The sequence below is a fragment of the Podarcis raffonei genome, chromosome 6, assembly GCF_027172205.1.
Source record: "Podarcis raffonei isolate rPodRaf1 chromosome 6, rPodRaf1.pri, whole genome shotgun sequence".
Taxonomy (NCBI): domain Eukaryota; kingdom Metazoa; phylum Chordata; class Lepidosauria; order Squamata; family Lacertidae; genus Podarcis; species Podarcis raffonei.
This window is the reverse complement of record NC_070607.1, coordinates 25,490,572-25,518,019: the sequence shown is the minus strand read 5'-3', so window position 1 is coordinate 25,518,019 and position 27,448 is coordinate 25,490,572. Positions and strand designations below refer to the sequence as shown.

Genomic DNA, 27,448 nt, shown 5'->3' with positions numbered 1-27,448 from the left:
GGCTTACATTTTGGCAGTGTTTCTCAACCTGTGGGTCCCCAGATGTTGTTGGACTACAACTCCCATCATCCCTAGCTAGCAAGGGCAGAGCTCAGGGATGATGGGAGTTGTAGTCCAACAACATCTGGGGACCCACAGGTTGAGAACCATTGCATTAAGGGAATGTACCCTCCAGATGTTGTCAGACTACAACTCCCATAAGCCCCAGCCAGCATGACAGAAGGGGTTGATGGCAGCTGGAATCCAACCTCATCATCTGAAAGGCACCACACTAGTTTACCCTTGACTTACATCATACTGATAGTTCAAACAGCTCTATTCTGATATTGTTCCGACTGCAAGCCTTCTCTCTGTGTACATGGAAACACCCAGCAAATATCGTTGTTTGTTTGTTTTGAAAGAGGCTTGAAGCTTTCAAAGACTTTTCTCACCTTAGGGGTTTTACTAGGGTTTTTTTTATTTTCGGGAAAAATATTGATGTAATTGTCAGAGAAAAGAACACCTGCAGTTTCAATGAGGGCTAACTTTGCCATGGCAGATGAAACAAGAACAAATACTGGAGAGGTGTGAAAGGGCAGGCAGTGTTTGGGGGTGGAGAGACCAGAAATATATCAGGCATTTCGGTAGGAAAGGAGAGAATGTAGTAGAAATATATAAAATATATATACCACAATCTGAACAGGGCACTGATACTGATCTAGGCCCTGAAATGATGAAAAGGGGGGAAAATAAGATAGGCAAAGAATAATATTTAATAAAATAAAATGCTTGTATCCTGCTTTTTGGAACCTCAATATGACTTATTATCAGATATTGCAATTACTATCATATAATGACCAAGACAAAATCCTAGAACAAATCCATATGAACCCTAGAACAGCAGGTAAAAAAATAATAAAAAAATACCACTCAGAACTGAATCTCTGCAGGGGGAATAGGGGTCTCCTAGCAACTCTCTGTACCCTTAAAAAACTTCTCTGGGAGAAGCTATGAGTGTTTGAAGTGGTGTGATACTGCTTTGAATGCAGGTGGGACCTTAGACACTTTGACATTATATATGTTGGCAACAGCCTACTTCACTGGACTAGTAACTGAAATTGCCAAGTGCAAAAAGAAAAATGCATTTTTTAAAAGTAACATGCTTCAGTTAGGAATTCTTGCAAATTCAAATTTCAAATTCTGCTGCACAGCATCCTGTTTGAGACCTCCCCGGCTAATTTGCAGACTGGAAAGTAGTTATCCACTGCCTTTTGCACTTCCTGAATATTCCAATACAGCGGTACCTCGGGTTAAGTACTTAATTCGTTCCGGAGGTCCGTACTTAACCTGAAACTGTTCTTAACCTGAAGCTCTTTAGCTAATGGGGCCTCCCGCTGCCGCTGTGCCGCCAGAGCACGATTTCTGTTCTCATCCTGAAGCAAAGTTCTTAACCTGAAGCACTATTTCTGGGTTAGTGGAGTCTGTAACCTGAAGCGTATGTAACCTGAGGTACCACTGTACAGTTCTTAGTGCATTCAATCAATCAATCAATCAATCAATCAATCAATCAATCGGAGATAAAATATATTTACTGTAGAGATGTTTTCTGAAGGGAAATACTTTTAAAAATACTTAAATATGAATTTTCACACTTTTAAACAAATAAAGTCTCTTATAAATGCAGACATGGGACTGAGGAGCACATGCAAAGGTGGCACAAACTCAAAGACTAATTCACCCATTCCTAGCTCATAGCTGTCAACGTTTCCCTTTTTTTAAGGGAAATTCCCTTATTCCAAATAGGATTCCTCGCAAGAAAAGGAAAAAGTTGACAGCTATGTCCTAGCTTCAGTACAATGGCCCAGTCTTTAATGAGAGGCTGCAGAACTGGAATGTATTAGCAGGTTTAAATCCATTCCTTAGCACCTGGGCAAGGTTGATTTGAGTTTGGGACTGCCCCGGCCCTTGATCTCCCCAAACCTCCATTGTTTTCTCCTCATCCCTGTCATCACCTGTCAGCTTAACGTGTTAAGTCACCACACCACTTTCACTCAAGGTATTTTCCTGACTAGGAAATTGATACTAGGCAACACTTTGTGTAACTAGCACTAGAACACACAGAACATTGATGATATTCCCAGCTGAGCGTAAGCAGCCCCTGAGTGCCTCCCCCAACTCATCTCAGTTCGCAATCCGTGTACAATAAACACTTTAGCCAGCAATAAGCTCTCTCCGTTGGGGTGTTCTTCGTCAGCGAGTGTCATATTATTTTCTTAGTATCTGATTTCCTCATGACATCCAGAGGATACTTGTGGCTTCTTATTTTCTTAAGCTCCTTTTATCTGTATATACCCTCCGAATACTCTTCCCTCCCCATATTTCTCATTTATTTCCCCTTTTTCTTACTAGATCTTGTGAGCTTTTCTCATCACTTCATTTCCCCCTTCTCTTTAGGGCCAGTGTTACCTGTTTAATAATATTGCCATTCCAGCTGCAATACGATTGTTTTTACCTCATAGCTCCTTTCCACTACTGGCTTCTCTGTGAAGATTATCCTGTTTGTTCGTTAAAGCCTTTGACCCGACTTTCTTCATCTTAGTGAGCACAGTATGATGTGGCCTTTATAAGTCTAGCAGAGGCGGTTTTAGGGTAGTGTGGTTTAAGGGTAGTGCCCCTGCTGACGGCGCCACAACAATGCTGTAGAATGCATTGCAGCTCATTCTGCCTAATGGTAGTGCTAACCCTGAGCTCCAAGTTTCCCCCAAACACAGTTGGAATAGCTTATTAGATTCCTTCTGTTTTTAATTTCCTTTTCCTAATTATATCCTGGACTCATTAAATCCACACCAACTGAAGACTAGTGCAATGAACAGGACCGCACGTGCATATAAATGGCTTAATCGAATATGATTGGTAGGATCTAATGTAACCACTTTGTTTTGGCTATTTTCTTACAACTTTATCACTGAAGCTTTTCTGCATCTCCATGTTCTCTCAGATGACTGAAATTCCTTGGCCTTTCCACCGAGTAGGATGTTATTCCTCAGAGGAAATACACCTCCTTTTCCTCCATTTTGGCAACTTAGCTCCCATCCATCTTCCCTCCCATCAGACATTTATTCCCTCCCCTCTGTTTTTGTCTAATTTTCCTCCCTCCCCTCCCCCCCCCGCGCATTTCTCCATTGCTGTTGATTAATAACTGCTTGACATATCTAATCTGCAAATCTTTCATTTTCCAAGATATTGTGCTGTACACCAAAATAGCTCTTTTCATTTTAAAATGAACAATGCGACTTTTCAGGCACATGTGTGCTCCCCTTGAGTATGTCTTCTGGGAGACATAATACAAGCATTGTGTTGGGGCCTTGGATAAAAGAATTCCTCTTAATTTATGCCCTGGTCTCTAGGGTTCGCTGTATTTTACAATATCGCAAAACAAGACAATAACCTCGCTGGTAAACCGCATCACCACGATGGAGGTTGTTCTTGTAGCAATCAATTTAAAATGTTAATATTTTTTATTAAAAAGTACACCTTCTTCCCTACAGCTTTTTCGCCCCCTGTTGCATTTGCCTTCACATAGTCCCGCTTCAGTTGTTGGTAAACTGTCAACTGTGTAGCCTTGTTTACAGCACAGTTTAGAACTAAGCTGGAAATTTTGCATCCCCATTCACAGACTGCAAAAGTGGGGTGTGTTTGGGGGCAATGGCGAGAGTGAGGAAAAATTTCAGGGGTGCTTTCTAGACAAGTAGTCTTTTTTCTAAAAAAAGAAGAAGCTGTAGCTTCACTGTCACCACAAGCAGTAATAATAATAATAAATAATAATAATAAATTTTTATTTATATCCCACCCTCCCCAGCCAAAGCCGGGCTCAGAGCGGCTAACAACAATAAAAGTAACACAGCATTCTAAAATCAATTCATTTTAAAATCAATTCAAAATCAAATTAATGGCAACCATTGGACTAGAGTTCTGTGAGGATTACCAAAGGAGGAGGTTAGACTGTGCCTTGGCCAAAGGCCTGGTAGAACAGCTCTGTCTTGCAGGCCCTGCTGAAAGATGTCAGGTCCTGCAGAGCCCTAGTCTCTTGTGACAGAGCATTCCACCAGATTGGGGCCACAGCCAAAAAAACCCTGGCTCTGGTTGAGGCCAGCCTAACCTCTCTGTGGCCTGGGACCTCCAAGATGTTTTTGTTTGAAGACCGTAAGGTCCTCCGTAGGACATACCAGGAGAAGCGGTCCCGTAGGTACGAGAGTCCTAGGCTGTATAGGGCTTTAAAGGTTAAAACCAGCACCTTAAACCTGATCCTGTACTCCATCGGGAGCCAGTGTGGCTGGTATAGCACTGGGTGAATGTGATCTTGTGGTGAGGACCCCGTAAGGAGTCTCTGCTCTCATTCTGCTCTCAGCAAATGGAGGGGGAGCAATCCTATGGTGTGATCAGCCAGGATGAGCAGCTGAGGATGCAGAGGATCTCTAGCTCAGCCGACTGACTCCTGGCTCCCCAGCCCCAGCTCAGCTGAAGATATGCCATCATAACTTGCTCGTCCTGCCAGTTCAGCCCAAGCTGACGGAGCTGAGGCTGGTGTAAGCCCCTCTAAAAGAGTCATTTCAGTGTGGCTGGGGCAGGACCAGATTGGGAAGACTGGGGCTGGATCCTAAGCTTGCTCAGTTAAGTCACACTATTTAAAAGGCTTGCTCTACCAGGCTTTGGCAGAGCAGCAGCAGTAGCAGCAACCGAGCTGCTGAACAGGGTTTGGATCTGGTGTAACTTTACGCTAGCATAACCTAGATCAGCTTGCTTTATGCCAGATTCTTGTGCATAGGATCGCTCCTCAAATGGCTGCTCCCCCCTCCCCTTACACAATGCCTCACTTCTAATGATGCTACATCATTGCTGGGAGAAAATGGAGGCTCACAGTGGCACCCTGTGGAGGAGCTGACTTGTAAATGACAGGCAATGACACTGAGCAGAGCCGTAATGCAGAATGGCAGGACTTCAGGACCCAGTTAAGTTATACTGAAGGGAATGGTGGCTGTGAGCCTTGCCGTTACCCTTACTCTCAATCTCGGGCTGATATGTGGTTCTTGCCCAACGCAGCATCCTGGGACACAAGTCCTGGTTTCCCTCTTCTGAGTCCAATTTGTTTCCCACTGAATCCACGGAGCACTGTCAAATTAAAAATCACTTTAAACCCTCCTTTTCTCCCTGCTTCTGTTTTCCCAGCAGCTAATTGTTTTTTGACTGTGGAGTTAGGTCATTAGCAACCAAATCGTCAGCTGGCTCCAGTTCTGTTCACACACCTGGTAGCCCCACTGACAAGGATGAGCTGCACAGGTGTCACCAAGGGCAGAATTAGGTAGCAACAGGATAGCAGAGGTCTAATTAAGGGCAGGATTTGGCCGGTGCAATCCTCATTACTGGAGATAATGCACCAGTCAGAAAGAACACAGCTTGACTATCAGAAGAACTGGCGTGCCCTCATACGGAGCTGGCAGTTAACAAAAACATCATTATGCTTGTAAACTGAACAAATGCGATCTAGAGGAAAGGAAACCAAGATAAAGCCCACAGTGCCATTTTGAAGCATCTCTCTCTTCGGGAGCAAATCTCTGCTTCACATTGGGAGGTGGGGAGAGAACTCACCAAATTAATCTTGATGGGTAGATGATTTTGTTCCAGGAATGCCGGAGCTAGCCCAAGGAGAAAGCTCTTAAGGTGGTTTCAGAGGCCGTAAAGCGTTGCACCTGCAAAGCATCTTCTGCGCTTATTATCTGTAGCTGCATAACTTGTTTTGCCACACAAGTAATGCCCCCGTTCTCGACTTAACAAAACGGTACTGATGCAAGCCATTTGCAATTAAATGATGCACAGTTTAATGAGGTTCTCATGAAACTATACATGGAAGAAGAACCCCCAGCACAAAACCCACAGAACTTGCCTCCTATCGAGACTGAGGCATAACCGGAATGATGGGGGACAGGGGGCAGCTACATTTGTGCCAATCTTTCCCAAAATTGGCTTAGCTAATTACTATGCAATAGTAATACAGTGGTACCTCAGGTTACATACGCTTCAGGTTACATACGCTTCAGGTTACAGACTCCGCTAACCCAGAAATAGTACCTCGGGTTAATAACTTTGCTTCAGGATTAGAACAGAAATCGTGCTCCGACAGCGCAGCAGAAGCAGGAGGCCCCATTAGCTAAAGTGGTGCTGCAGGTTAAGAACAGTTTCAGGTTAAGAATGGACCTCCGGAACGAATTAAGTTCTTAACCCGAGGTACCACTGTAAAGGGGAGGACTGAAAGGGGGAAGGGTGCATATCCCACCATGTCCACCCCAGGCTGATCTCTTAGGTTCTTAGCCCAGCCATGCCTTTATTTCCTCCTCCTCCAAATTCTGCCACAATTTTTAAAAAGTAGAGTAACCTAATACCATGGTAATCCATGACCACCATCCAAAAAGGACCTTAAGTGTAGGGATGTGCAAGTGTGCCTCAGTCTGTTCTGATAGTCATTCACACTTTCATCTAGTATTTTCTGTCCTCCAATTAGTTTATTTTCCACAAGTCTTTCTTCCATTTCATCATTTGCTGTACATTATTTTCATGTACATTGTAATGCTCAATAGACACACATATCACAGTCATCAACAGAGATTTACAAATCTGTTAGTGTCTGGCAACAAAAATAGCAAATTGTCTTGCGACACCTATAAAGGCAAAGTTAATGCAGTGGCCAGTGGCCTACACAAAGCAATTCTAACCAATGTCTACTTAGACGTACACCCCATTGAATTTAGTGAAGCTTACTCTCAGGTAAATGGGGTTAGGACTGCAGTCTATTTCACTAGCTTGATTTCATTGTTCAGTATAAATTTGTCATCCCATCTTAACTCCCTGTTGAACTTTGGCTGTGTCCTAGATTGTATCAATTTCTCTTTCGCACAGATTAATGGTAATTGCAGGCCCAGGCATCGTGCTCCCCAGTCCCCACCCCACCCCCCAGATACATAAAAGACCACTAAGACTGGTTTGGATCGAAACAGGCCACAATGTTATTGAATACAGATGAAAGAGGTTTGGCTTGGCATGGGGCAATCAAAATACTTCTGGCCCACCCACCAGAAATGACACGTAGGTCAATCCAGGCGGGGTCTCCTTAGTCTTAAATCAAATAGGGTGACCCCCGAAGGGACCACAACGATGGCTATGAAGTAGGCTGGGCTGGAGCCAATTTGCCTGGTGAACAAATGCCTACCCGGTCCCATAATACAGCGACCACCATAGGCACAATATAGCTTACACCACCTATCCAGACAGGGCATTGATGCCACGATTCCCTCATCAGGGCCTTAGAGGAGCCTCTGTTGTCCCGCAACCCCACCCCACCAAAAGGGTGAGCAAACATAGCCCTATACAAGTCCTTTTTGATTACAGCATTTTGTTTCATAAATCTGTACTTTGTTCGGAAAATGGTCATGTGTGTGTGTGCTGAAACAAAGGCTCCAGCTAATTTATGAAAATGTTCACTGTAAACATGATTTTACATTTGACAGCTTTATATTCTTATTTGTGCCAGTGAGCTGTGAATAAATTCACAGCACAGAGGACACTGAGTAAAGAATGAGTTATAAGTCAACAAAACTTCAAGTTGGAAGGAAGGAAAGCACCTAAGATTTTGCTGGCAGTGGATCGAGGACAATCTTAAAATACAGATTTAGCGGATGGATCGATGGACAGAGAAAAATAAATGGTCAAATCCAGATAGTTCTCCTGAAGAGGCTCGGTCTTGAACTGAGGCGTACAGATAAAGTCTACAGATAACAAAAAAGGAATAGCATTCACAATAGGGAATGGATTGAGGATGCAATTCTAAACCCACATATCTGGGAGTAAGCTCCATTAATTCAGCGGGTCTTATTGTAGGAAACTAAGGTGAAAAGCATGCATAACAAGATTCTGTGACATGATGCATGTCAAATGGGCTGATAGAAGGAATTCCACCTGATCATTTTCAGTGGATTCCTCCTACACCCTACTTAAGTGCACTACCCCTAATGAAATCAGCAAGGTTTATGGAGCAGTCCAAAGGACAGCCTAGCAGGGCATTTGAATGCTGGTTTGCCACTGGGGTGGTACTTAATTCTGCTGGTACACCTGCAGAAAGCATCACAGGTGTAATGTCCATCAACAGTAGAGGTTATGTGATTTGGGTGTCAGGGCAGCCACGTATCTGTAAGATCCTAAGCCCCCTTATTTACTAGACACCCCCTACACACACACATAGCTATAAACTGCACCAGTTCTGGATCTGGCAAAGAAATTATCTCCTACTGGTAAAGAGAAAAGAAAACAAGGCTAAAAGAAATGGCCGCGATGAAACAGCAGAGCTTAGGAAGTGGCAATATCTGAGCCACTGGACTTCTCCTTTCCCAATACAGGATTGCTCTGTTAAGCACATATTAAGTGTCATAGATTTCCATTAGATTTAAGCATGCCTATCTCCTTACTGAGTCATTAGAACAGACTAGAGAGCAATAAAAACAAAATGCTAGGTCCATCAATCTACTAAAGTGTATTTGTTGATCTATAAGTAGTTTTGTTTGCGGAACAAACAGAAAGGGGCTTACTTATTTTTTGCAACACTCAAATTCCTGACTGAGTAGATGCTGGGTTGTTCTGTATAAAACAAAAACAGAAACATGCAATTTCAGACAAATGGAGTTTGTTCCTCACATAAGCCACAATCCAGAGAACTGTGACCAAGCAATGTTCTGGACACAATGATACGTGAAGGAAACACGAAACTTAGGTGATTTGTGCTTCCTGTTCATTGCATTTCTCTGCCAGGATAATCTGCATTGATTTCAGATCATGTGACGAGAAAATGCGAGGCACAACTCAAGTGCCCATGCTGCCAGGCCAACATCATCACATGCCATCTTCAGACAGCTGCCAGGGCTCTGTCTAGTGTGGTAACACCAACCCCCCCAAAAACCACATTTAAACATTTTTTTATTTTGTTTTATTTGCATTGAATAGTTGCATCTGAGAACTGCCATTCAAGTTTCTCCCAGCGCTCCCAATGTAGCATTGCTCTGAAACATAATGGACAATTAAAATTGGTGGAGTCCAGTGTAGAGAGCAGTGCTTGTTAACATCTGTCTGTCTTGAGAGGCAATGGAGTATCTCTCTGGGGGTAAAGTCAAACTTCTGTGTTAGCGGCACCAAAGTGACCTCCCTCTTGGCCTCGTCGATGTGGTCCAATGGAAGCAGAGCAATGTGTTTGGCACCAGCTTGGCTGCAGGAGTTGCTGGAAGGAGGCATACAAGACAGCATCCAACCATCTTAGGGACTCCACTCTGGATTTGTATAGAGTTTACTCCTTAGCCCTTTCTTCTCCCAGAGATGTCCCACAAGACAGTGGAGGTTTAGGATCAGAGTTTTCTTTCTTCTCCTAGATGGGCTACCTTCCCATCTAGAGACAAGCTCCATCTGCCCCTCACTTCTCTCTACAGTACATAGTGGGGAAATTAACTGGTGCTCCTATTTCAGAGGGATCTCATTAGGAGGCACTTTGCCAAAGATCCTGCACCCAGGATCCTCATCCAGCCCAACTTTGCCAAACTTGCACCCAGCTCAACTCTTATTTCCATAATAGATCTGTTTTGACTGTTCACACTCAGTGGAACGATTTCCCTTTTTCTTCTTTTGTGTGTTCTAGCAAAGCACTTTCGAAAAAAGGGACTCACAAAAACAGTTCAGGATGCAGCATGCTGAATTGATGTTCCCAGTGTGGGTGGGGAATAAATCCCACTGGAAACCGACAAGCACTTGTAGCCATTTTTTCTTATCTTAACAGTATTGGTTGCCTGTTGTGCTCCTTCGGTATTATTTGTGGGGTGCTAGCATCCAAAATGCATATGTAAAGAGTTTAATTGCAAGAGCTGTAGAACTCTGTGATGTCATGCACTCCGAGGCAGTTATGGCAGTTAGTTGTACAGTCTTCACAGTTAGAGCAGCGCATGTGTTGTGTTGTGTGCTGTCTGCCTCAGAGTTAGTCTGTAACAGTTTAATTCATGTAGGAAGCTTTTATCAATTTAAGAAACATCCACCTGCATTGTAGATTTTAATCTGCAAGTGGAAGCACACTAAGTAAAAGTTGTATATTTTAAAAACTTTAAACAGAGAGTGTTTTGCGTAGTTTTTATAGGAGGGGAAAAGAGAACTAACTGATGTCTTCTGCATACTCTGCAAATGGGAGCTGCCAGCCTTTGAAGCCACGCTGCTGCCATGTTTGGCTCTGCCCTATTGCTTCTCCTACGTTGTGCTACTCATTTTGTTTTGTTGACCGCTTAGAGGTTTTATTAGAGGTATATAAATGTTGTGAAATTAAATCAACAAACAGGTCCCACTTTTGCAAGCTTGCAAGAGGCCACCTGAACCTCTATTACAGGACTAGCCATCCTGGTGCCTCTAGATGTTGCAGGACTGTAACTCCCATCATCTCTGCCCATTGGCCATGCTGGCTGGCATTTGTTGGGAGTCGGAGTCCAATGACATCCCGTAGGCAGCACGTTGGCTGCCCCGTCCTATTGCAAAGTTGTGTGACCCTTACAGAGGGCTAGCACGCCATCTCTGTAAATCTCCCCTGGCAAAATTTCATCCAAACAAGATTTGGGTAACGAAACTACAGCACGGCACGATCGGCTCAATTGACTGAAAACTAATGATGACTGCAATAACGTGTGTTTGGGTCGCCAGGCCATTTGCATGTTCTTTCCAATGGCGCTGTCCTTTGTTCCCTGTTGTTTAATGGCCTCCTTTTCTTCTCTCGTAATGAGTACTCCGAGGTGTGCTAATGAACAGCAGCCATGGATGCTATAGGCAGGCTGTGCGTGTCATGTCACTTCTCCCGTTGCTTCCTGTTGCGCTAAACAATGGTCACTGAGGATGATTTAATTAAATGCTACCTCTGATGCATGCAGATCTGAAAGGCAGGGTCCTTGTGTGGCCTGGCTATTTTTAACTCTGCCAATGCTTGAGCTGCTTATCCATCAATACCTGTTATCCACATTTTGCAGTGTAGCAAGCATGAAGTGCTTTTGACTCGTCCCATCATTCCCAGCATTGCCGTAGTGCCTGCAAAACAACATCCTTCAGAAACATGCTGTCAAGTGCTTTGCTTTGGCCATAAAACAACCTTGGATATCTCCAAAGTGTTTCAATAATGCTTTTCTTCTCTTCCTCCCCCTCCCCACCTCCCACCTCCCCAACCTAGGATGTAATTGGAAAAGCACTGCGGTATATTGGAACATATGGAGAGCTCAGTAATACGGAGCAAGTTCTGGCTCTGATTGATGAGGAAATGTGTATCAACTGTGGCAAATGCTACATGACCTGTAATGATTCTGGCTACCAGGTAAGAGTACAGCTGTAATTAGCAAAAGGGCACTGTGAGTTATCTTTTTCGCTGCTGAGGCAGAAGGGATCTACTGTCTGTTGATGGGCATGTGGGAAAAGGAGATTTACAAGATACTGGAAATTAACACTGGTGCACTCTCAGGTATAGACTGCATGAACCGTGTCCGATCCATTTGCAGGGGTTGTCAATAAAGTGGGTTTCATAGAGACTTGGGATGCACAGAGCACACGCCTTCAGTTCTCCCCGTTTATTTTCCTGCTGCACAGCATCCAGAGTGGAGCTGCCATTTTCCTCCCAATATTGCAGGCTGCAGAAAACTGCGGAAGATCCACACTGGGGTTATAAGAATTGTGCTTGCAATGGGGCCATGCGTCCCTTTTGACGGTGTACACGCCAGAGTCTAAACAAATTATGTAAAACTCCAATAGGTTTCAGCTGATTCAGTGACAGCCTCAGTATCTATATCAGAGCAAGGAAGTCTTCAGCTTCGGTAAGGCACATAGTATAGATTAAATAGCAAATATCTTTTTCTTTTCTTTTTTACAAGATATTTATTAAGATTTTTTATAATATTACAATAAAATAATATAAGAAAAAACAGAATAACAGAAATACAGAATAAAGAAACTTTTTAAGAAAAGAAAAACACACATACATTTTCAATTACTTATTTTCTTTTAACTTGTTTCCCGGACCTCCTCATACCTCCCTTTTTTGTATTCCACCCCAAATTGTTAGTTCAGCAAATCCTTACCATTATATTATTACCTATTTATAATCCTTTTTTCCCCCATATCTCTTAAAGCATTACAGCTGGAAACCACTTAATTTCAATCCAACATCATTCTAACACTCATTAATTTTACAATATTTCTGTAGATAATCTTTAAATTTCTTCCAATCTTCTTCCACCAACTTTTCTCCCTGGTCTCGGATTCTGCCAGTCATTTCTGCCAATCCCATATAGTCCATCACCTTCATCTGCCATTCTTCCAAAGTGGGTAGATCTTGTGTCTTCCAATACTTTGCAATAAGTATTCTTGCTGCTGTTGTAGCATACATAAAAAACGTTCTGTCCTTCTTTGGCACCAATTGGCCGACAATGCCCAGAAGAAAGGCCTCTGGTTTCTTCAGGAAGGTATATTTAAATACCTTTTTCATTTCATTGTAGATCATTTCCCAGAAAGCCTTAATTCTTGGGCACGTCCACCAAAGGTGAAAGAATGTACCTTCAGTTTCTTTACATTTCCAACATTTATTGTCGGGCAAATGATATATTTTTGCAAGCTTGACTGGGGTCATGTACCACCTGTATATCATTTTCATAATATTCTCTCTTAAGGCATTGCATGCCGTGAATTTCATACCTGTGGTCCACAACTGTTCCCAGTCAGCAAACATAATGTTATGTCCAACATCTTGGGCCCATTTAATCATAGCAGATTTCACCATTTCATCCTGAGTATTCCATTTCAACAGCAAGTTATACATCTTTGACAAAATCTTAGTTTTGGGTTCTAACAGTTCTGTTTCTAATTTTGATTTTTCCACCTGGAAGCCGATTTTCTTGTCCAAATTATATGCCTCCATTATCTGATAATAATGTAGCCAATCTCGCACTTTGTTTTTTAGTTTCTCAAAGCTCTGCAGTTTTAGTCTATCTCCCTCCTGTTCCAAAATTTCCCAATATTTCGGCCATTTGGCCTCCATATTGAGCTTTTTCTGAGCCTTCGCTTCCATTGGTGACAACCACCTTGGGGTTTTATTTTCCAGTAAATCTTTGTATCTTATCCAAACATTAAACAATGCTTTCCTGACAATATGGTTTTTAAATGCTTTATGTGCTTTAACCTTGTCGTACCACAAATATGCATGCCAACCAAAAACGTTGTTAAAACCTTCTAAGTCCAAAATGTCTGTGTTCTCAAGAAGCAGCCAATCTTTTAGCCAGCAGAATGCTGCTGATTCATAGTAAAGTTTAAAGTCTGGCAGGGCAAATCCGCCTCTTTCCTTTGCATCAGTTAATATCTTAAATTTTTAAATAGCAAATATCTTGAAACTAAGGAAGTAAGTTGTTGCTGGGAAGGCAAGGCAGTGTGGTGGTAGTGAGCCCTCGTTCACACCAGCATCGTGATCCACTGAGGATATGAACATACACAACTCCTACAATTATGTGTCCACATTGCAGTGTGCATACTGGCCTTCTGCATCTTTCGATAGAGATGGGCTTTCATATCTGCAACTACTAGCTGTGCGCAACATGCGGAGCTAGCACTGGACTGGAGAACAGGAGCTTTGTGCTGTCTCATTGGTTTTTACTCTGCAGTCTACCACTGTACGCTTTAATTTGAGGCTGACTTTGCGAGGAAATCATGCAGTTGTTTTAATTCCGCCAGATCTGGCTTTTTACCCAGACCTCATGGAAAAGCAGAGAAACTCTGCAGGTGCATGTGTGTATGTTTACGCACTTTCTCTGTGCCTGCTCAACACCGAGAGCATGACCCAGGAGCGCAGGGAGAGAAGTGAGCAGAGATGCTGTGCCTGCGGCACTCTCTTCAAATCCCAAATGTGCCCATAGGCCCAAAATGTTTGGCAACCCTTGCTCTAGCTAGATAATCCTGTAAATGACCTCCCCCACAGAGTCTGCCTGCCGGAAGCAGTGATACATTTATTTTTATTTTTTTGGTGTATCTTTTCCCAACGTTTACCCCTCTCAGCCAGCCCCGCCTCCACTGCCGACTTGCAGTCTTTGCTGGTACATTGCTTCCCCCTCAGCTCCACCGGTCAGATCAGATTTGTATGTCTGCTTAAGGTGAGCTGGCAAAGCACATGTTCTCCGCAGTAGCTGCAAGCAGCAAGCAAACCATTTGTAAAGTTCATTTTACATATATATATATATATATATATATATATATATATATATATATATATTCTGAGGTTGCTGCAAAATCAGGGCCTGGAGCAGAACAGCCTGTCTGGGTCCGCAGAGATATTTTTCCCCCAGAAAAGGGTTAATGCAAGTAAACATGAAGTTTAAAACCCAGCTTCACATAGTTGAAAACTATGGAAACGGAAGATAAGAGAGCCACCAGTGCTGAGTTTGTCTTACAGAGCGCTGTTATCAAAGACCATCATAGTCTAATAAAAATGTACTATAATATGTTACAGTGACAGTGCAAAATAATTTAGTTCACTTGCAGCAGCAATAATGTTTCTGGTGTTTTGTTTTTAACAATGGAATAGTGGCCTCTTTGTGCCAAAGGAACTTGCTCTGAAATGAAGCAGCGGCAACAACAAGAAAAAGAATGTGATTAACCCATGCATTTCAAAGGGGGCAAAGTAATGCAAGGTGCTATAAATAAAGCATATTAGTGCATGCAGTGGGTAGCATTTGGTTGTGCCTGGGCTGTGGTTAATTTCTAAGCAGAGTGTTGCAGTCGCCGACTGAAAAAGTCCCACTAACCCTGACCAACAGTCCTTGCACTCTAATAATTGATCTGGCGCGGCTAGTTGGGAAGCCCTGATGGTGATTCCCTGATGAACAGCGCTGTGCTAGGTCTGCTTGCCAAAACCTGTAGCCTTTCTGGTCTCTTTTAAGTATTCAATTTTGCATCATAGGAGCTGCTGCCTCGTTGGCTGCTTCTCCTTTGATTCAGGTGTGTGGATCAGGTGTGTTTGATTCAGGTTTGTGTTTGCAAACAATGCAAGGAGTGCCCAGCCCTTTGAGAGGTCCACTGTGTTGTGTGTGGTTTGCCAAGCTGCCAGGAAGCTCAGCCATATGGGGAGTAGAAGTCTTTACATTAGGGACAGAGGTCCATGCTCCCTAATCCTGGGGCAGCATTGCCTGGGGAGATGGAGCCATGAGCCTAGGTGTGCAGAGCAACAGGGGTGACTCTTACCTCAGTAATGGAGGCATTACACAATTTGAGGACGCATCCCAGTCAGGCAAAAGCTCTTTTATCTGGAACAAACAAAGAAAATGGACCACTAGAGAAGGTGGCCTCCACCCAAGATCCTCCTAAGGAAAATCAAAGCAGTCACACATGAAGTGTGGCAAGTGTCTAGCCTGTTCTTCAGAAATGGAGCCAACACACATTGACAACGTTAGTAAAAAAACCCCACAGCATTTTAAATAAACATGCAATGCCTGATGGTGCAGTAGAGCAGAAAACTTTTCTATGCAATTTACATAACATTTTTTTTCTTAAAAGGATTTAATTTCTGAGTTATTTATAGTGTGTTTTTTTCCCTGTGTGTAGATCCACCCCTAGTGTAAATCAGTAAGCCGCCTTCAGAGTTTATTCTCTGAAGGGTGCTGTCTCAGGCTCTGCAGAAGCAGAATAAGGAAATGGGGCATTTCAGATACACACTGAAGATTTTTCAAGCGTTCCAAAATGCGTTTTTAAAAGATGTGTATCATTCAAGGAAAATTCATTGGCTGCAGCTCGCTGATGAATTTATGTACACCTTCTGGCAAAACCAAGAGTTGCTGCTGTTTTCAATGACTTTATGTAGCTTATTATTATTACTATAGTACCACTGTTATTAATATTAACATTTGTGGAAATATTTCTGCAGAAGCCACGCAGAACTGAGCTGTTTAGCTTTCTGCAATAATAACACCAGTAAATCATTGTGCTCTGAAAGATTGATTTCACAGAAAACAAAAATATCTTCATGGAACTTAAATATCATGGACACGACGTGTCCTGAGGCTCGAAGGCTCGACTCGGTTTTTAACTAAAAATGGTGTGTGTGTTGATTTCTAGCAGGGCTACTGTGTTCATAATTTTTCAAAATGCATTTTCTTAATGGTTGAAACTGTTACTATAGCTGCAGTGCGGAACCAGACAAAGATGTCTCCAAGCACCTCAACTACAGGAAATGTGGATGCTAAAAATGGGGTTGTTTTTGACCTTTTCTGTGAGTGACATCAGTGCTGTTTATTTCTGCTTGCAGGCTATACAATTTGATCCAGAAACCCACCTGCCCACTGTTACTGACAGTTGTACAGGCTGCACTCTGTGTCTCAGTGTCTGCCCTATTATTGACTGCATCCGAATGGTTTCCAGGACAACACCTTATGAACCAAAGAGAGGCCTGCCCTTAGCTGTGAACCCAGTGTGCTGAGGTGATCAGACCAGCAGTTAAAGCGAACCTTACATTTACTTGATTCTATTGATTTGCTATCTAATTAGTACCAGCAACAACAACTATGTTAAAAAAGAATTGCGGGGGGGGGGGGGCACCTAATGATGGGAGACTGCTATAATGTCAGCTGCATTTTCCAATTTAAATTTTTTATTTTTTATTTAGCCTTCAGACCAGCAGTGGCTAGTTTATCAAATGTTAGCTATCCTTGTCTTTCCCACCCCCACCCCCCAGAAGCAGAACTTTACTTTTTCTTTTTCTTTCTGCAAATTCTTGGACGCTATGGTGGCTTTGGTGATTTCTTCCTCATAACCCCCCACAAAATTAGGAGAGGGGTCTCTCCCCGCTCCCACCAAATCAGCTAAACCCCGACACGCAAACCAACTTTGTTACCAGGGAAACATTTGGTAATTACACATTTCATTTCCTTTTAAAACTGTTTTTTAGAAGATGTAATTAACTGCAAAACACACAAACAAAGCAATGCAGATTCAATGTGTGTGTGTGTTTTACAGGAGGATGTAAAAAGAGGTTTAAATGGGTATTTCTGAACTATTAATCAGTTTCAACGGCTGCAGCATATGGCACTGTATTACCTTAATTCTCCCTAAATTCTGCTTTTGACTAGGCATTAAAAACTAAATTTGCAAATACAATGCACTCTTCACCATTCAGTGCTTTTTTCAGTAGCTTGCATGATTTCTTTGTTTCTGTTAATGAATCTCCAGAGCATGTCTATTAGCTATATTATTTCAAATGCAAGCGTTAGCTCAAGAATCTGATTTATGGCGTCTTTCTGTTGCATCCGTGCACTCTTTGGAAGATGAGATTATTTTTGCAGTGCAAGGCGGCAATTCCTTTTTTCGCCCATATAGAGAGGCTCTCTGCAACTCTTGCCAAACAAAAGAGAGTGGTGCCAGTTTTAGCAGGAACAACCTGTGCGACGCAGAGCAGTTGGGCAGATACGCTAAGTGAAAATGTCACATACGTGAATGTTTTCCAGCCCTACAGGTGTCCATTTCATGCATGGATGGCCCACAGGTTTCTGCTGGGCCATCTTCTCCTCACCCCAGACCAATACAGCCTCTGTGCTGAATATACAGAATGGGGCCCAGATATTCCCTGTACCTCGAGGGTTCTTGTGCATCCAGGACAATGGCCTAACCCATCCATGTGGAAGTCACCCATGGGACGCAGGCCAGAGTAGAAGCTTGTGGCATCCATTCCACATGGGCAGAGTTTTGTGAGTGAAAAGTTATAGGCACAGTATAGCAATTCTATATCTCTCTTGTGCAGTATGGCTTGGGAAATGCATATAAATGAAGTTACACTCACGTTCTGCAACTGTGCGGTAAGTAAGCGCCATGCCAGGAAGTGAATAACTTTTTAATTACATGAGAAATGTTTATTAGCCGTGTATTTCACTGCAAACAAACACACAACCAATTTAGGTTGAAAACTCTGAGGTAAATAGTTGTCAGCATATTACCGCCATATGTTGCAAAGGCATGTGTTTTATTTTTGAGTATTTGCTTCTCAGAAATAGAACCCGTGTCTTTGCGACATATGGCGGTAATATGCTGACAACTATTTACCTCAGAGTTTTCAACCTAAATTGGCTGTGTGTTTGTTTACAGTAGAACTACAGTAAGGGAGGGAGAGACAGAGATTTCCCACTATTCTAAATTAGCATGTCAGTAACAGGGGCTGGGCGATGTTGGGTTTTCAATATTGTGGCGTATCACCAGCCGAACATCATGGTTTGGCAATAAACCGCGATGTTGAAAGAATCTGTATTGGCTTGGGGTGAAACTGCCACCGCTTTCACCCCAGCGGCTCCTGGGCTAATACAGCTGGACCCAGCCTGCTGCTCAACTGGGGAGCAAAAAGGCTTCTGCCACCAACTGAGCAAGCTTCCTTGCCCCCCCCCCACTCCCCAAAGACAGACCAGGCAGCAGTAGCCAAGTGCACAGTGCCTGTGAGGCTCCAGGAGCATTGCCTCTTTCCTCCTGCGGTGGTTGTTCTACCCAGGAGGAAAAGATGCAACTAAGCAAAGCTACACCTGCCTGGAGAAGAGTTTGAATTTGATATCCCACTTTATCACTACCCTAAGGAGTCTCAAAGCGGCTAACATTCTCCTTTCCCTTCGTCCCCCACAACAAACACTCTGTGAGGTGAGTGAGGCTGAGAGACTTCAAAGAAGTGTGACTAGCCCAAGGTCACCCAGCAGCTGCGTGTGGAGGAGCGGGAATGTGAACCTGGTTCACCAGATTACAAGTCCACCGCTCTTAACCACTACACCACACTGGAGCCCGCTGAGCAGCCACAATCCCACCCCAACAAGCAAGCAGGAACACAATCGGGGCTCTCTCTGCTGGGGAGGGGGGCACTTTAGCAGAGCTCCCACCCTATCGCTAGGTCATGCAAGCTGGCGGCGGGTCGGGGATCCGTAAAACTGCTTGGCTGAGGCAAGGGCAGCAGCGCACTCCTCGGCCAAGCTGTATCGCGCCTCGCCAATGCAGCTTGTTTCTTCATCTGCAACACTTGGAGGGCAGAGTGCAAGGCTGGTCTCACTCGGGGTGTATCTCTGGTGAAACCGCCTCCACTCCTGCGTCCCTCTCTGCCTGCAGCTTGTTTTTCCCTCTGGGTGCTGGAGGCATGGGGACTCAAGAGCGGTGGTGGTTTCACCAGTGATACCACTGAGTGAAGCTGGCATGCCGGTCCTAGGCAATATATTGCCCAAGCCTAGTCAGTTACAACTTATTCCTCATTTTCAGTTAGGGTGTTCATGCACTAGCTGCTGTATCCCAAAGAAAGCCACATGCTGTTTGATATTTAAAGTAGCTAACAATGGATCTCTTCATTTCTTTATACTCTCTGCCATCAGCTTAAAAATACAAAATTTCGATCGTGCTTATTAAATAATCCTTATGTTCAGATTTCTGTACTTTTTACAAGGTTAATAAATCAGAATTAAAGAACATTGTGCAACCTGGTTTGTATGCGTCTTTCTAAATGGCTTTTGCGGGGAAAATTGCAGTTTCTATTTCATCACTATTCGTAGGGTGGTATTCAACTAACATTTTACTGACCATACTATTGTTGAAATTAATTAACAACCCTCCACAATTTTGGGGATATAGAGAAGCAATTCTTTTTATTTTTTCAGGGGTGGGGACCTCCCTGCATGCAGCAAAACAACAACAACCAGGATTTAAATGTGCAAATAAATGAAATAACCCATGCAGATTGTTCATTTTTCGTAAGAAATAAAATCCCAGCAGACAACGGTAATTTTTACAGCATTAACAAATCAAAGATGATGTGTTCACCATTTTGATAGAGGACATATTGATTAATTCACTCTATCAGGCAATGTAGATACTATGTATTCTCCATCAACCTGATGACACTTAGCTATAATGTTGCTAGGGAGAGAGATTCCCCCTCCATATTTAATAATCCAACATGACCAGATGCACATGCCCTGTTGACACTTAAAAGGTAGCAATCCTAAAGTGAACACAGGCATGTTAAAAGTACCTACTAACTCTCACAGATGATGTGTTTTCTGTGGCTATGTGTCAGGGATCTTTTCATAGCTTTTAATTAATGTCAGACCCTGAATAACATCCAAGCAGGTAAGCAAATCAAAGACAAAGCAGATTAATGTGGTATTTTCACAGACTAAATCGATTCTTAGCTTGGCTTGGCTTGGCTAAGTTGCACTGCACCTACTTCCATGCTTCTCGCGGAGCTATTTGTCTTTAAGTATTTGTAAACAACTTAGTATTTGAAAATCTATAAGCGGTATACAAAAACACAACATAAAAACAGCAGAACAGTTTCATAAAAGTAAAGATGCAGACACAAAAATGGCATTTTGATATCTGGGGGGGGGAGGCATGTCACTGGAAACATTTGTTGGGTTTTCTTCCTTTCTATTCTTTTCAATAGAACCCATAAAAAAAACACATTTTAAATAACACAAACTCTTGATATATATTTTTAAACGGTCTTGAACCTATGGGGCTTGGACCACCTGGTTTCTAGAAAACCCAACAGTATTGCAGATAAAGTTTCACTGTTTGTCTTGAGTGTGTCCTTTTGTCAGTCAAGTTTTAAAGCACCCAAACTTTTCTGGGTGGTTCCATAAATTGATTTCCCCTGTCCTATAGAAAGCATTGTTTAGAACAGTTCTTTGCCCAACCCACTAAGTAAGATAATGGATGCTTACCCCTTCCTCTCACGCTCTGCGGTCTTGGGGTGGCCAACTCAGTGGATCAGAGTCTTGGGGAGGCCATAATCCTAGCACGACTCTGCAGGTCTTCTGGCCTTCCAGCAAGAGGCTGGAATGGAATGCCTGAACCAAAATTCCACCTACACCTGTAATCAATAAAGTTGTGATCATTTTTAATCCAGATTCTTTGCCTTAGTTAGTAATCATATATTACACGTAGACACTGACCTGGGAGTGGGCAGCTATGCGACTGGGCTCGCAATAACACAGTAAATTTCAAAACAAGAACAATTCACTGCACATTTATTCAAAATCCAAGTAAAACTATTTAGTTTAATTAATTCAACAAAGCTGATGAACTTGTTCTAGTGATACCAGCTTTTCGGAGTCTGATAGTCATTGGCACCTCCACTGCCTGCTTGCCTCCTTGTGCCCCACTACATAATCCCAATGCCCACCCAGGGGGCAGTTCCACCCACATTAGTAAACACTGTTTTTAAAGGCTTAGCTACTAAACTGTCTCCTGGTTTGTGTTCTGTAATTATTCTGAGCATCTCTACACACCTAAATGGAAATAAACTTGGCCCAACTGCAAAGCCCTGAGGAGCTTCTGAGTCTCACACTCACATCTTGTACTTAAATTCAGATGAAATGTTTTCAGCTTCCTTTGGGAACGTTCTAGAAGAATGCATACCTTAGGAGTTTGTGTACAATCTCTTGATCTCTCTCAGAGATCTTCTTGACAAACAGATTCTATAGTAAGACTATTTTATAACAAGTTGCATCTCCTCACTTATGTCATCAATAAAAATAGAGGCCAAAAAAGAAGAAGGAAAATTGTGGGTATGTTTCCAAGTCGTATCAAAATACTCTTTCTGTCTTGCAACTTCCCCTGAGGACCTCAAGAGGCACCATTAAACAGACCACCTGCTGTGTAGTGTTATCTTGTTCTGAGGTGCTATAATTGTTCACCGTATTACAAGAACATCTTTGCCACAACGTCGAGAGTTCTTAATTCACAACTGGCATCCTTAATGTTGAAAGAAGAAGCTAGCTGGCGTTGGTCACTACAGCTTTCCTGAAGCACAGTGACATGCAATGCAAAAATTGCCAGGGTTGCAAGAGATATAATTCTAAATATGTCATTATGCATACAGATTTCAGCATTTGTCTGCTTACTTGTGAGATAATGCTGTTTTAGGTGTGTTGTGATTTCCTAAGAGATTCTCAATTATTTTGTTTTGTGGGGACAGGGTGAGCGGGGGTGGGGGACTCCCTGGTCTTGAATTGGACAACTGTGCCCCTGAAGGAGCAGGTGTGCAGCCTGGGAGTCATTTTGGACTCTCAGCTGTCCATGGAGGCGCAGGTCAATTGTGTGTCCCGGGCAGCTGTCTACCAACTCCACCTGGTACGCCGGCTGAGACCCTACCTGCCTGCGGACTGTCTCACCAGAGTGGTGCATGCTCTGGTTATCTCCCGCTTGAACTACTGCAATGCGCTCTACGTGGGGCTACCTTTGAAGGTGAAACTGCAACTAATTCAGAATGCAGCAGCTAGACTGGTGACTGGGAGTGGCTGCCGAGACCATATAACACCGGTCCTGAAAGACCTATATTGTCTCCCAGTACGTTTCCGAGCACAAGTCAGAGTGTTGGTGCTGACCTTTAAAGCCCTAAACAGCCTCGGCCCAGTATACCTGAATGAGTGTCTCCACCCCCATCGTTCTGCCCGGACACTGAGGTCCAGCTCCAAGGGCCTTCTGGCGGTTCCCTCACTGCGAGAAGCCAAGTTACAGGGAACCAGGCAGAAGGCCTTCTCAGTAGTGGCACCTGCCCTGTGGAACGCCCTCCCACCAGATGTTAAGAAAATAAACAACTATCCAACTTTTAGAAGACATCTGAAGGCAGCCCTGTTTAGGGAAGTTTTTAATGTTTGAAGTTTTATTCTGTTTTTAATGTTCTGTTGAAAGCTACCCAGAGTAGCTGGGGAAACCCAGCCAGATGGGCAGGGTAGAAATATTATATTATATTATATTATATTATATTATATTATATTATATTCAGAAAACAACTTATTTTTGAGGATTTCTTCACTTTGTTTCTTCACTCAAGTTTTGGTGGGGAAAAGTCAACTGGCTTCTTCCCTTTTGTTCACAGAAGTTGGCTGAACAAAAGGACCATGACTTCTACAGATGACTTCGACTAATGCTTTCTAAGAGTATATCAACATGCTGAATATGTTTTTCAGGGTGGGATTATTTTAGCTGCCCAGCACCCTAAAGGCAGTATATGCTGCAATCCGGTGCATGCCTAGGCAAATGAACATCTCACTGAGTTCAATTGGCCTTATTTCCAAATTACAGTGCAATATGAAGCATAGGAAACTGGTATTTTAAGTTAAGCCAGTGTGACCTACCCATATTCCAAGCTTGATTCAGGAACTGGAGACTTGCCAGCTGACCCAGCCCGAACCTTGGAGATAGAAAACAAGTCTTTAAAATAGAGTTTAGCTGGCATGAGTCCCACTGGGTTGCCAGATCATGTGACTGACTTGGAATACATGCAAGTCTCTGCTTGCTCCACCTTTGGGGAACTTAAGATGGTATAAATTCCTCCAGCTTAAGTTCCTCTGCTGAGCTGCGGCTTAGCCAGCATGGTCAAACTCAGCCAGGTTGAAGGTGTTACGCTGGCACATTCATGGCCAGAATGTGGAACTTACACTGGAATAACCCTCACAAGATCTGCCTGTTCCAAACTCACTCAATCCTGACAGATCTTGGGTTTGGATTGCACTCTTAGAGTGCATAGGATTGCTGTAAATAAAGTAAAATACATAAAGTAAAAAATACAGCAAAATCCTGAAATAAAGTAAGTTATCTGGGTCCAATCCTAAACATTTCATGGTAACTTTCTGTAATGCAATTGGACAGATGGCATATCAAGACTGTCTTACCAAGAATTGGATAGTACTGTAGCTTCATCTCCTCTGTGAATTGTAATATGTATTCATATCCATGGCGGTGACAGGGTGATGCTACGTTGCTAAAGAGGTCACAGGTTTCACAGCTAGCCAGGTTTCCTTGGGGATAGTATAAAAAAACCAAACAGCATAAAATCAAAATGATGAATGCATGGGAATCAGATACTAATTACTAGGATTTATGTATTAGTAGCACTCTCTTAACTCTCTAACTTTTTGAGAGAAGAAAAACTAATTGGGCTCAACCAAGCCCTAAAATTGGCAGAATTATCTCCCTGTCTAGCTATATCTTGGCAGTCAGACAATCTAAATCTTCTCTTAATTTATTATTTTGTCAAAACTCTTGCTCGTACTTGGCTTCAGAGGGTTTTTGCACCTCTCAGATTATTCTTTTTTTAAAAAAAAAAATTCACAAATTCAGATAAATATGGCACTGCTCCCTGACTTACACATGCTCACCTTTTAGTTGGCACTATATTTTTAATTGCTAGTGATGCGTGATGTTTTTGAAACCTGTCCTTAGAAATCTTCTTTGAACCCAAGAGGCTTGTTTTTGGCTTTCTCTTTCGAAATAAACAGCTGTAGACAGTGTTTACATATGGTAGTAAGTCAAGGTTGTTAGTAGGGAAGCGGGGGAGAAATCTGATTGAATTCACATTTAAAGGCAAACTTACCTAATTTGAGTTTCTGAAATGAGGTGTGAACTGAAACACATAACCTCCCTTCAAATTTTGCCCTTCTCCAAATTTTGCAATGCAGCCAAAGTAATGATTTGCCAGGGTGAGGTGGTTATTGTGGTTGTTGTGGTTGTTAATTCAGCCCTAGCATAGTTATCCTAGCATACCCTCTCAGTATTTTCTAGTTGGACAGAATGAGAAAGAATATGACTCTTAAGATGGTGCCCAACACCTCCCAGCTGTTTATACTTATACTTTGAACCAGGTCTCAGTCTCTAAATCCAGCTCACCTGATGTGCCCTGCTGCCCTTTTCCATCATCTTGCTTCCATCCATCCTGCCTGAAGCCCTGTTACAGCTTTTTCAAGACAACCAAGCAAGAAGAAGGGACTAAAGGAGCAATAGTCTGCATCCTCAGTTTTAAATTTCATTCTCCCTCTCTTGGTTCTCTTTCTGGGCATTTAATATAGTATTGTGTGTCTGACAGCTATCCCCACTTACAATATTTTATTTTCAGTTTTACTCTTGTCTATGATCCCCCTCCTGCCCTCCGTATCTTCGCTTGAGATCCTCGGCTAAGATTGTGTAGCGTTAAACCTCTTTTGTCAGGTTTTAAACGTGCAAACATATATGCCACTTTATGCTACCAGTCTATTTATTGGATTAAGCGAGAGGGTTTTGATATGGAAGCTTAAGACGATATTGAAAACACATATCACTTCTATTGTAGCTACTAAAAATCAGCTTTAGAACTAGAGAGACCTTGTATCAGGCATTTGTGTGGAGACCTTTAGCTTTTTATCATGGCTGTTCTTTGTTGCTATGGCAATAGAATTAACCATTTCATTAACATAATGGAATAAACCGCATTCTAAACTTCTTTGTCCTCCCAGTTAATCCCCCCCACTCAGATTTCAAAATATTTAACAAGCTTGAATTCTGGGGGATTTCCCCCATGCCCAAGTTATTATCTCAATGCTTCTGAAGGATTTTTTTTTTTTAAGTGAGAGTGTATTTTATCATTACATTTCATTTTGCCTTCATTGGCTGCCTTCTGTTAAGTGTCCCCATGAGAAGGCAAGTAGACTACAGAACAAATGACCACTGAAAGTGAGGATACAGTCATTTAACAACCTCATAAAGGAACAAGAAAAAAAAGAAAATCACTTGTTTCGTCTCAACCTCCATTCCACGTTTGGCAAGACAAGGGCTTTGTTCGTAGCAACTGCCTCCCTTTTCAGATTTTGTAAAAATGGAAATAGTAATAGTTAGAAAATCAACAGCCTTCTGTGTGAGAGGTTTGTGAGCATTAGAGATGACACAAGCCTAGCAGCTGTTTTGGATATTAAACAAGTGAGTGAAGAGGAACTCTTCCCCCAGAATTCAAGCTCGTTTGCCCTCCTCCTCCCAAAAAAATTTTTAATAAAATTTCACCCATCATCACCTTGCCATTGTTGCTGTTGCCTATCTGCTTGCCTCTTCTTCTGGGTCCAGTTAATACCAGCCCATAAAAGAAGGAGGCAAGGGCCATACCTCAGCATTTAGCAAGACAGAACTTTGCATTTATGCTATTAAAGGGAATTAAAGTGCTCTATTTCCATAGCACAACAAATGCTCATGTAAAAAAATAAACAAATAGTAGGTTTTGGAAAGTGAAGAGGAACCAAGTTGAAACGTGTGAGATCAACTGCAGAATGAATGCTTATTGACATACAACTGCCCCATAAACAATTCCAAATGACTGCTCCACAAAGACTGCAACACTGTGCATGGTGTTCTTAACCTCTTCTGTTGTGACACATGCCTGTCATCTACTGGTTGGATGCAGAGGAATGGTGGGAGGAACCAGCAGGGGAACCACCAAGGGAAGAAGGCCCAGAGCCCAGGGAGTGGTGTTGGCATAACGATGAGTGGAAGAGGGAGAAGACTGGGAAGAGGAGGTCTTCAAAGCTCAGGAGGTAACAGGACCTAGTGAGCTGGAACAGTCTGTGGCAGAGAGAACTCCAGAATCAGAGGCAGAAGCTGAAGCAGGAGGGTGGGAGGAGGGAGGCCAAGAAGCAGAGCTAAGTCAGGATGGTGAAGTCACAGGTGTCTCCCCTGCCTGCTGTGGCAAGCTCCCTTCCCACTGGTCTCCCAGTATCAGAAGAGGCATGAAGCGGGAGAAGCAGAGACAGCCACACAGGCACAGTCTCTGATTGCTTGGGGGGGAGGGGGACGGGACTCCAACATGCACAGTGTGATTTATTGCTAGCTTGCTCCTGACACTGCTGTAAGTAACTCACTCCCATCCCAACAAATATCTGACTAGCCACCTCCCTGATTTTCACCCAGGGTGTCGGACCCCCAAAATTCTAGTTAGAAACATAATAAGAGCTCTGATGGATCAGACAAAATGATGATTTACTTCAGCGTCCTGTTTCCCACAATGGCCAACCAGATCTTGGGGAGGCCAAAGCTGAGCATAAGGGTCCTCTCTAGGGTGGGGTGAATCTGTTAATTTTGGCTTCTCTCAGTTTCTTCGTTTTCCAATCTTAAATTCAGCTCTCTACATTTCCACATCAGTTTGTGATCCCCCCCCCCCAATAGGGATGTCTGTATGCAATTTTGCCCCAAATGCACATCCCCCCAAGGCAATTTCCCCTAAAATAATGCATTGTATATGTTATTTTCACAAGTATATTCATGTTTTATGGACACTTTACAGAAGAATATGCACTAATTTATGCATTACTTCATGGAAGAACTGCATTGCAAAATTCAGAGGAGTGGGCATTTTGAAGAAATGCTGTGTTTCAGTTCTTCTATTGTTTCAGAATGGGCAAATTTGGTAGGTTCATGCCTCTGAACCTGGAGGGTAGTACAAAGCCAACATGACTAAGAGCGATTAGAAACTTGTCCTCCATTTTTTGCCTAATCTCCTTGTAAAGCCGTCTAAGTTGCCGACCATAACTGGCCCTTCAAGTACTGAATTACATAGCTTTCTTATGAAGATGCA

The 27,448-nt window shown here is 42.8% G+C and overlaps 1 protein-coding gene and 1 long non-coding RNA gene across 4 annotated transcripts in view; one reads left to right on the top strand and one right to left on the bottom strand.

The window, feature by feature from the left end:
- The window catches only part of DPYD (dihydropyrimidine dehydrogenase), a 503,241-nt gene extending 486,027 nt beyond the window's left edge, over positions 1-17,214 (top strand). For all 3 annotated transcript variants that reach the window (XM_053391713.1, XM_053391712.1, XM_053391714.1), the window contains 2 exons: positions 11,264-11,404; positions 16,367-17,214. In XM_053391713.1, the coding sequence (XP_053247688.1) occupies positions 11,264-11,404; positions 16,367-16,537 (312 nt within the window). In that variant the 3' untranslated portion in view covers positions 16,538-17,214. The remainder of the gene's footprint in view (positions 1-11,263; positions 11,405-16,366) is intronic.
- Positions 17,215-20,857: 3,643 nt separating this feature from the next.
- Positions 20,858-27,448, bottom strand: part of LOC128415473 (uncharacterized) — a 51,812-nt gene continuing 45,221 nt past the window's right edge. The window contains exons 3-6 of the long non-coding RNA XR_008330975.1: positions 24,452-24,635; positions 23,751-23,876; positions 23,214-23,269; positions 20,858-20,944 (exon numbers count right to left, since the gene is read on the bottom strand). This is a non-coding gene — a long non-coding RNA (uncharacterized LOC128415473). The remainder of the gene's footprint in view (positions 20,945-23,213; positions 23,270-23,750; positions 23,877-24,451; positions 24,636-27,448) is intronic.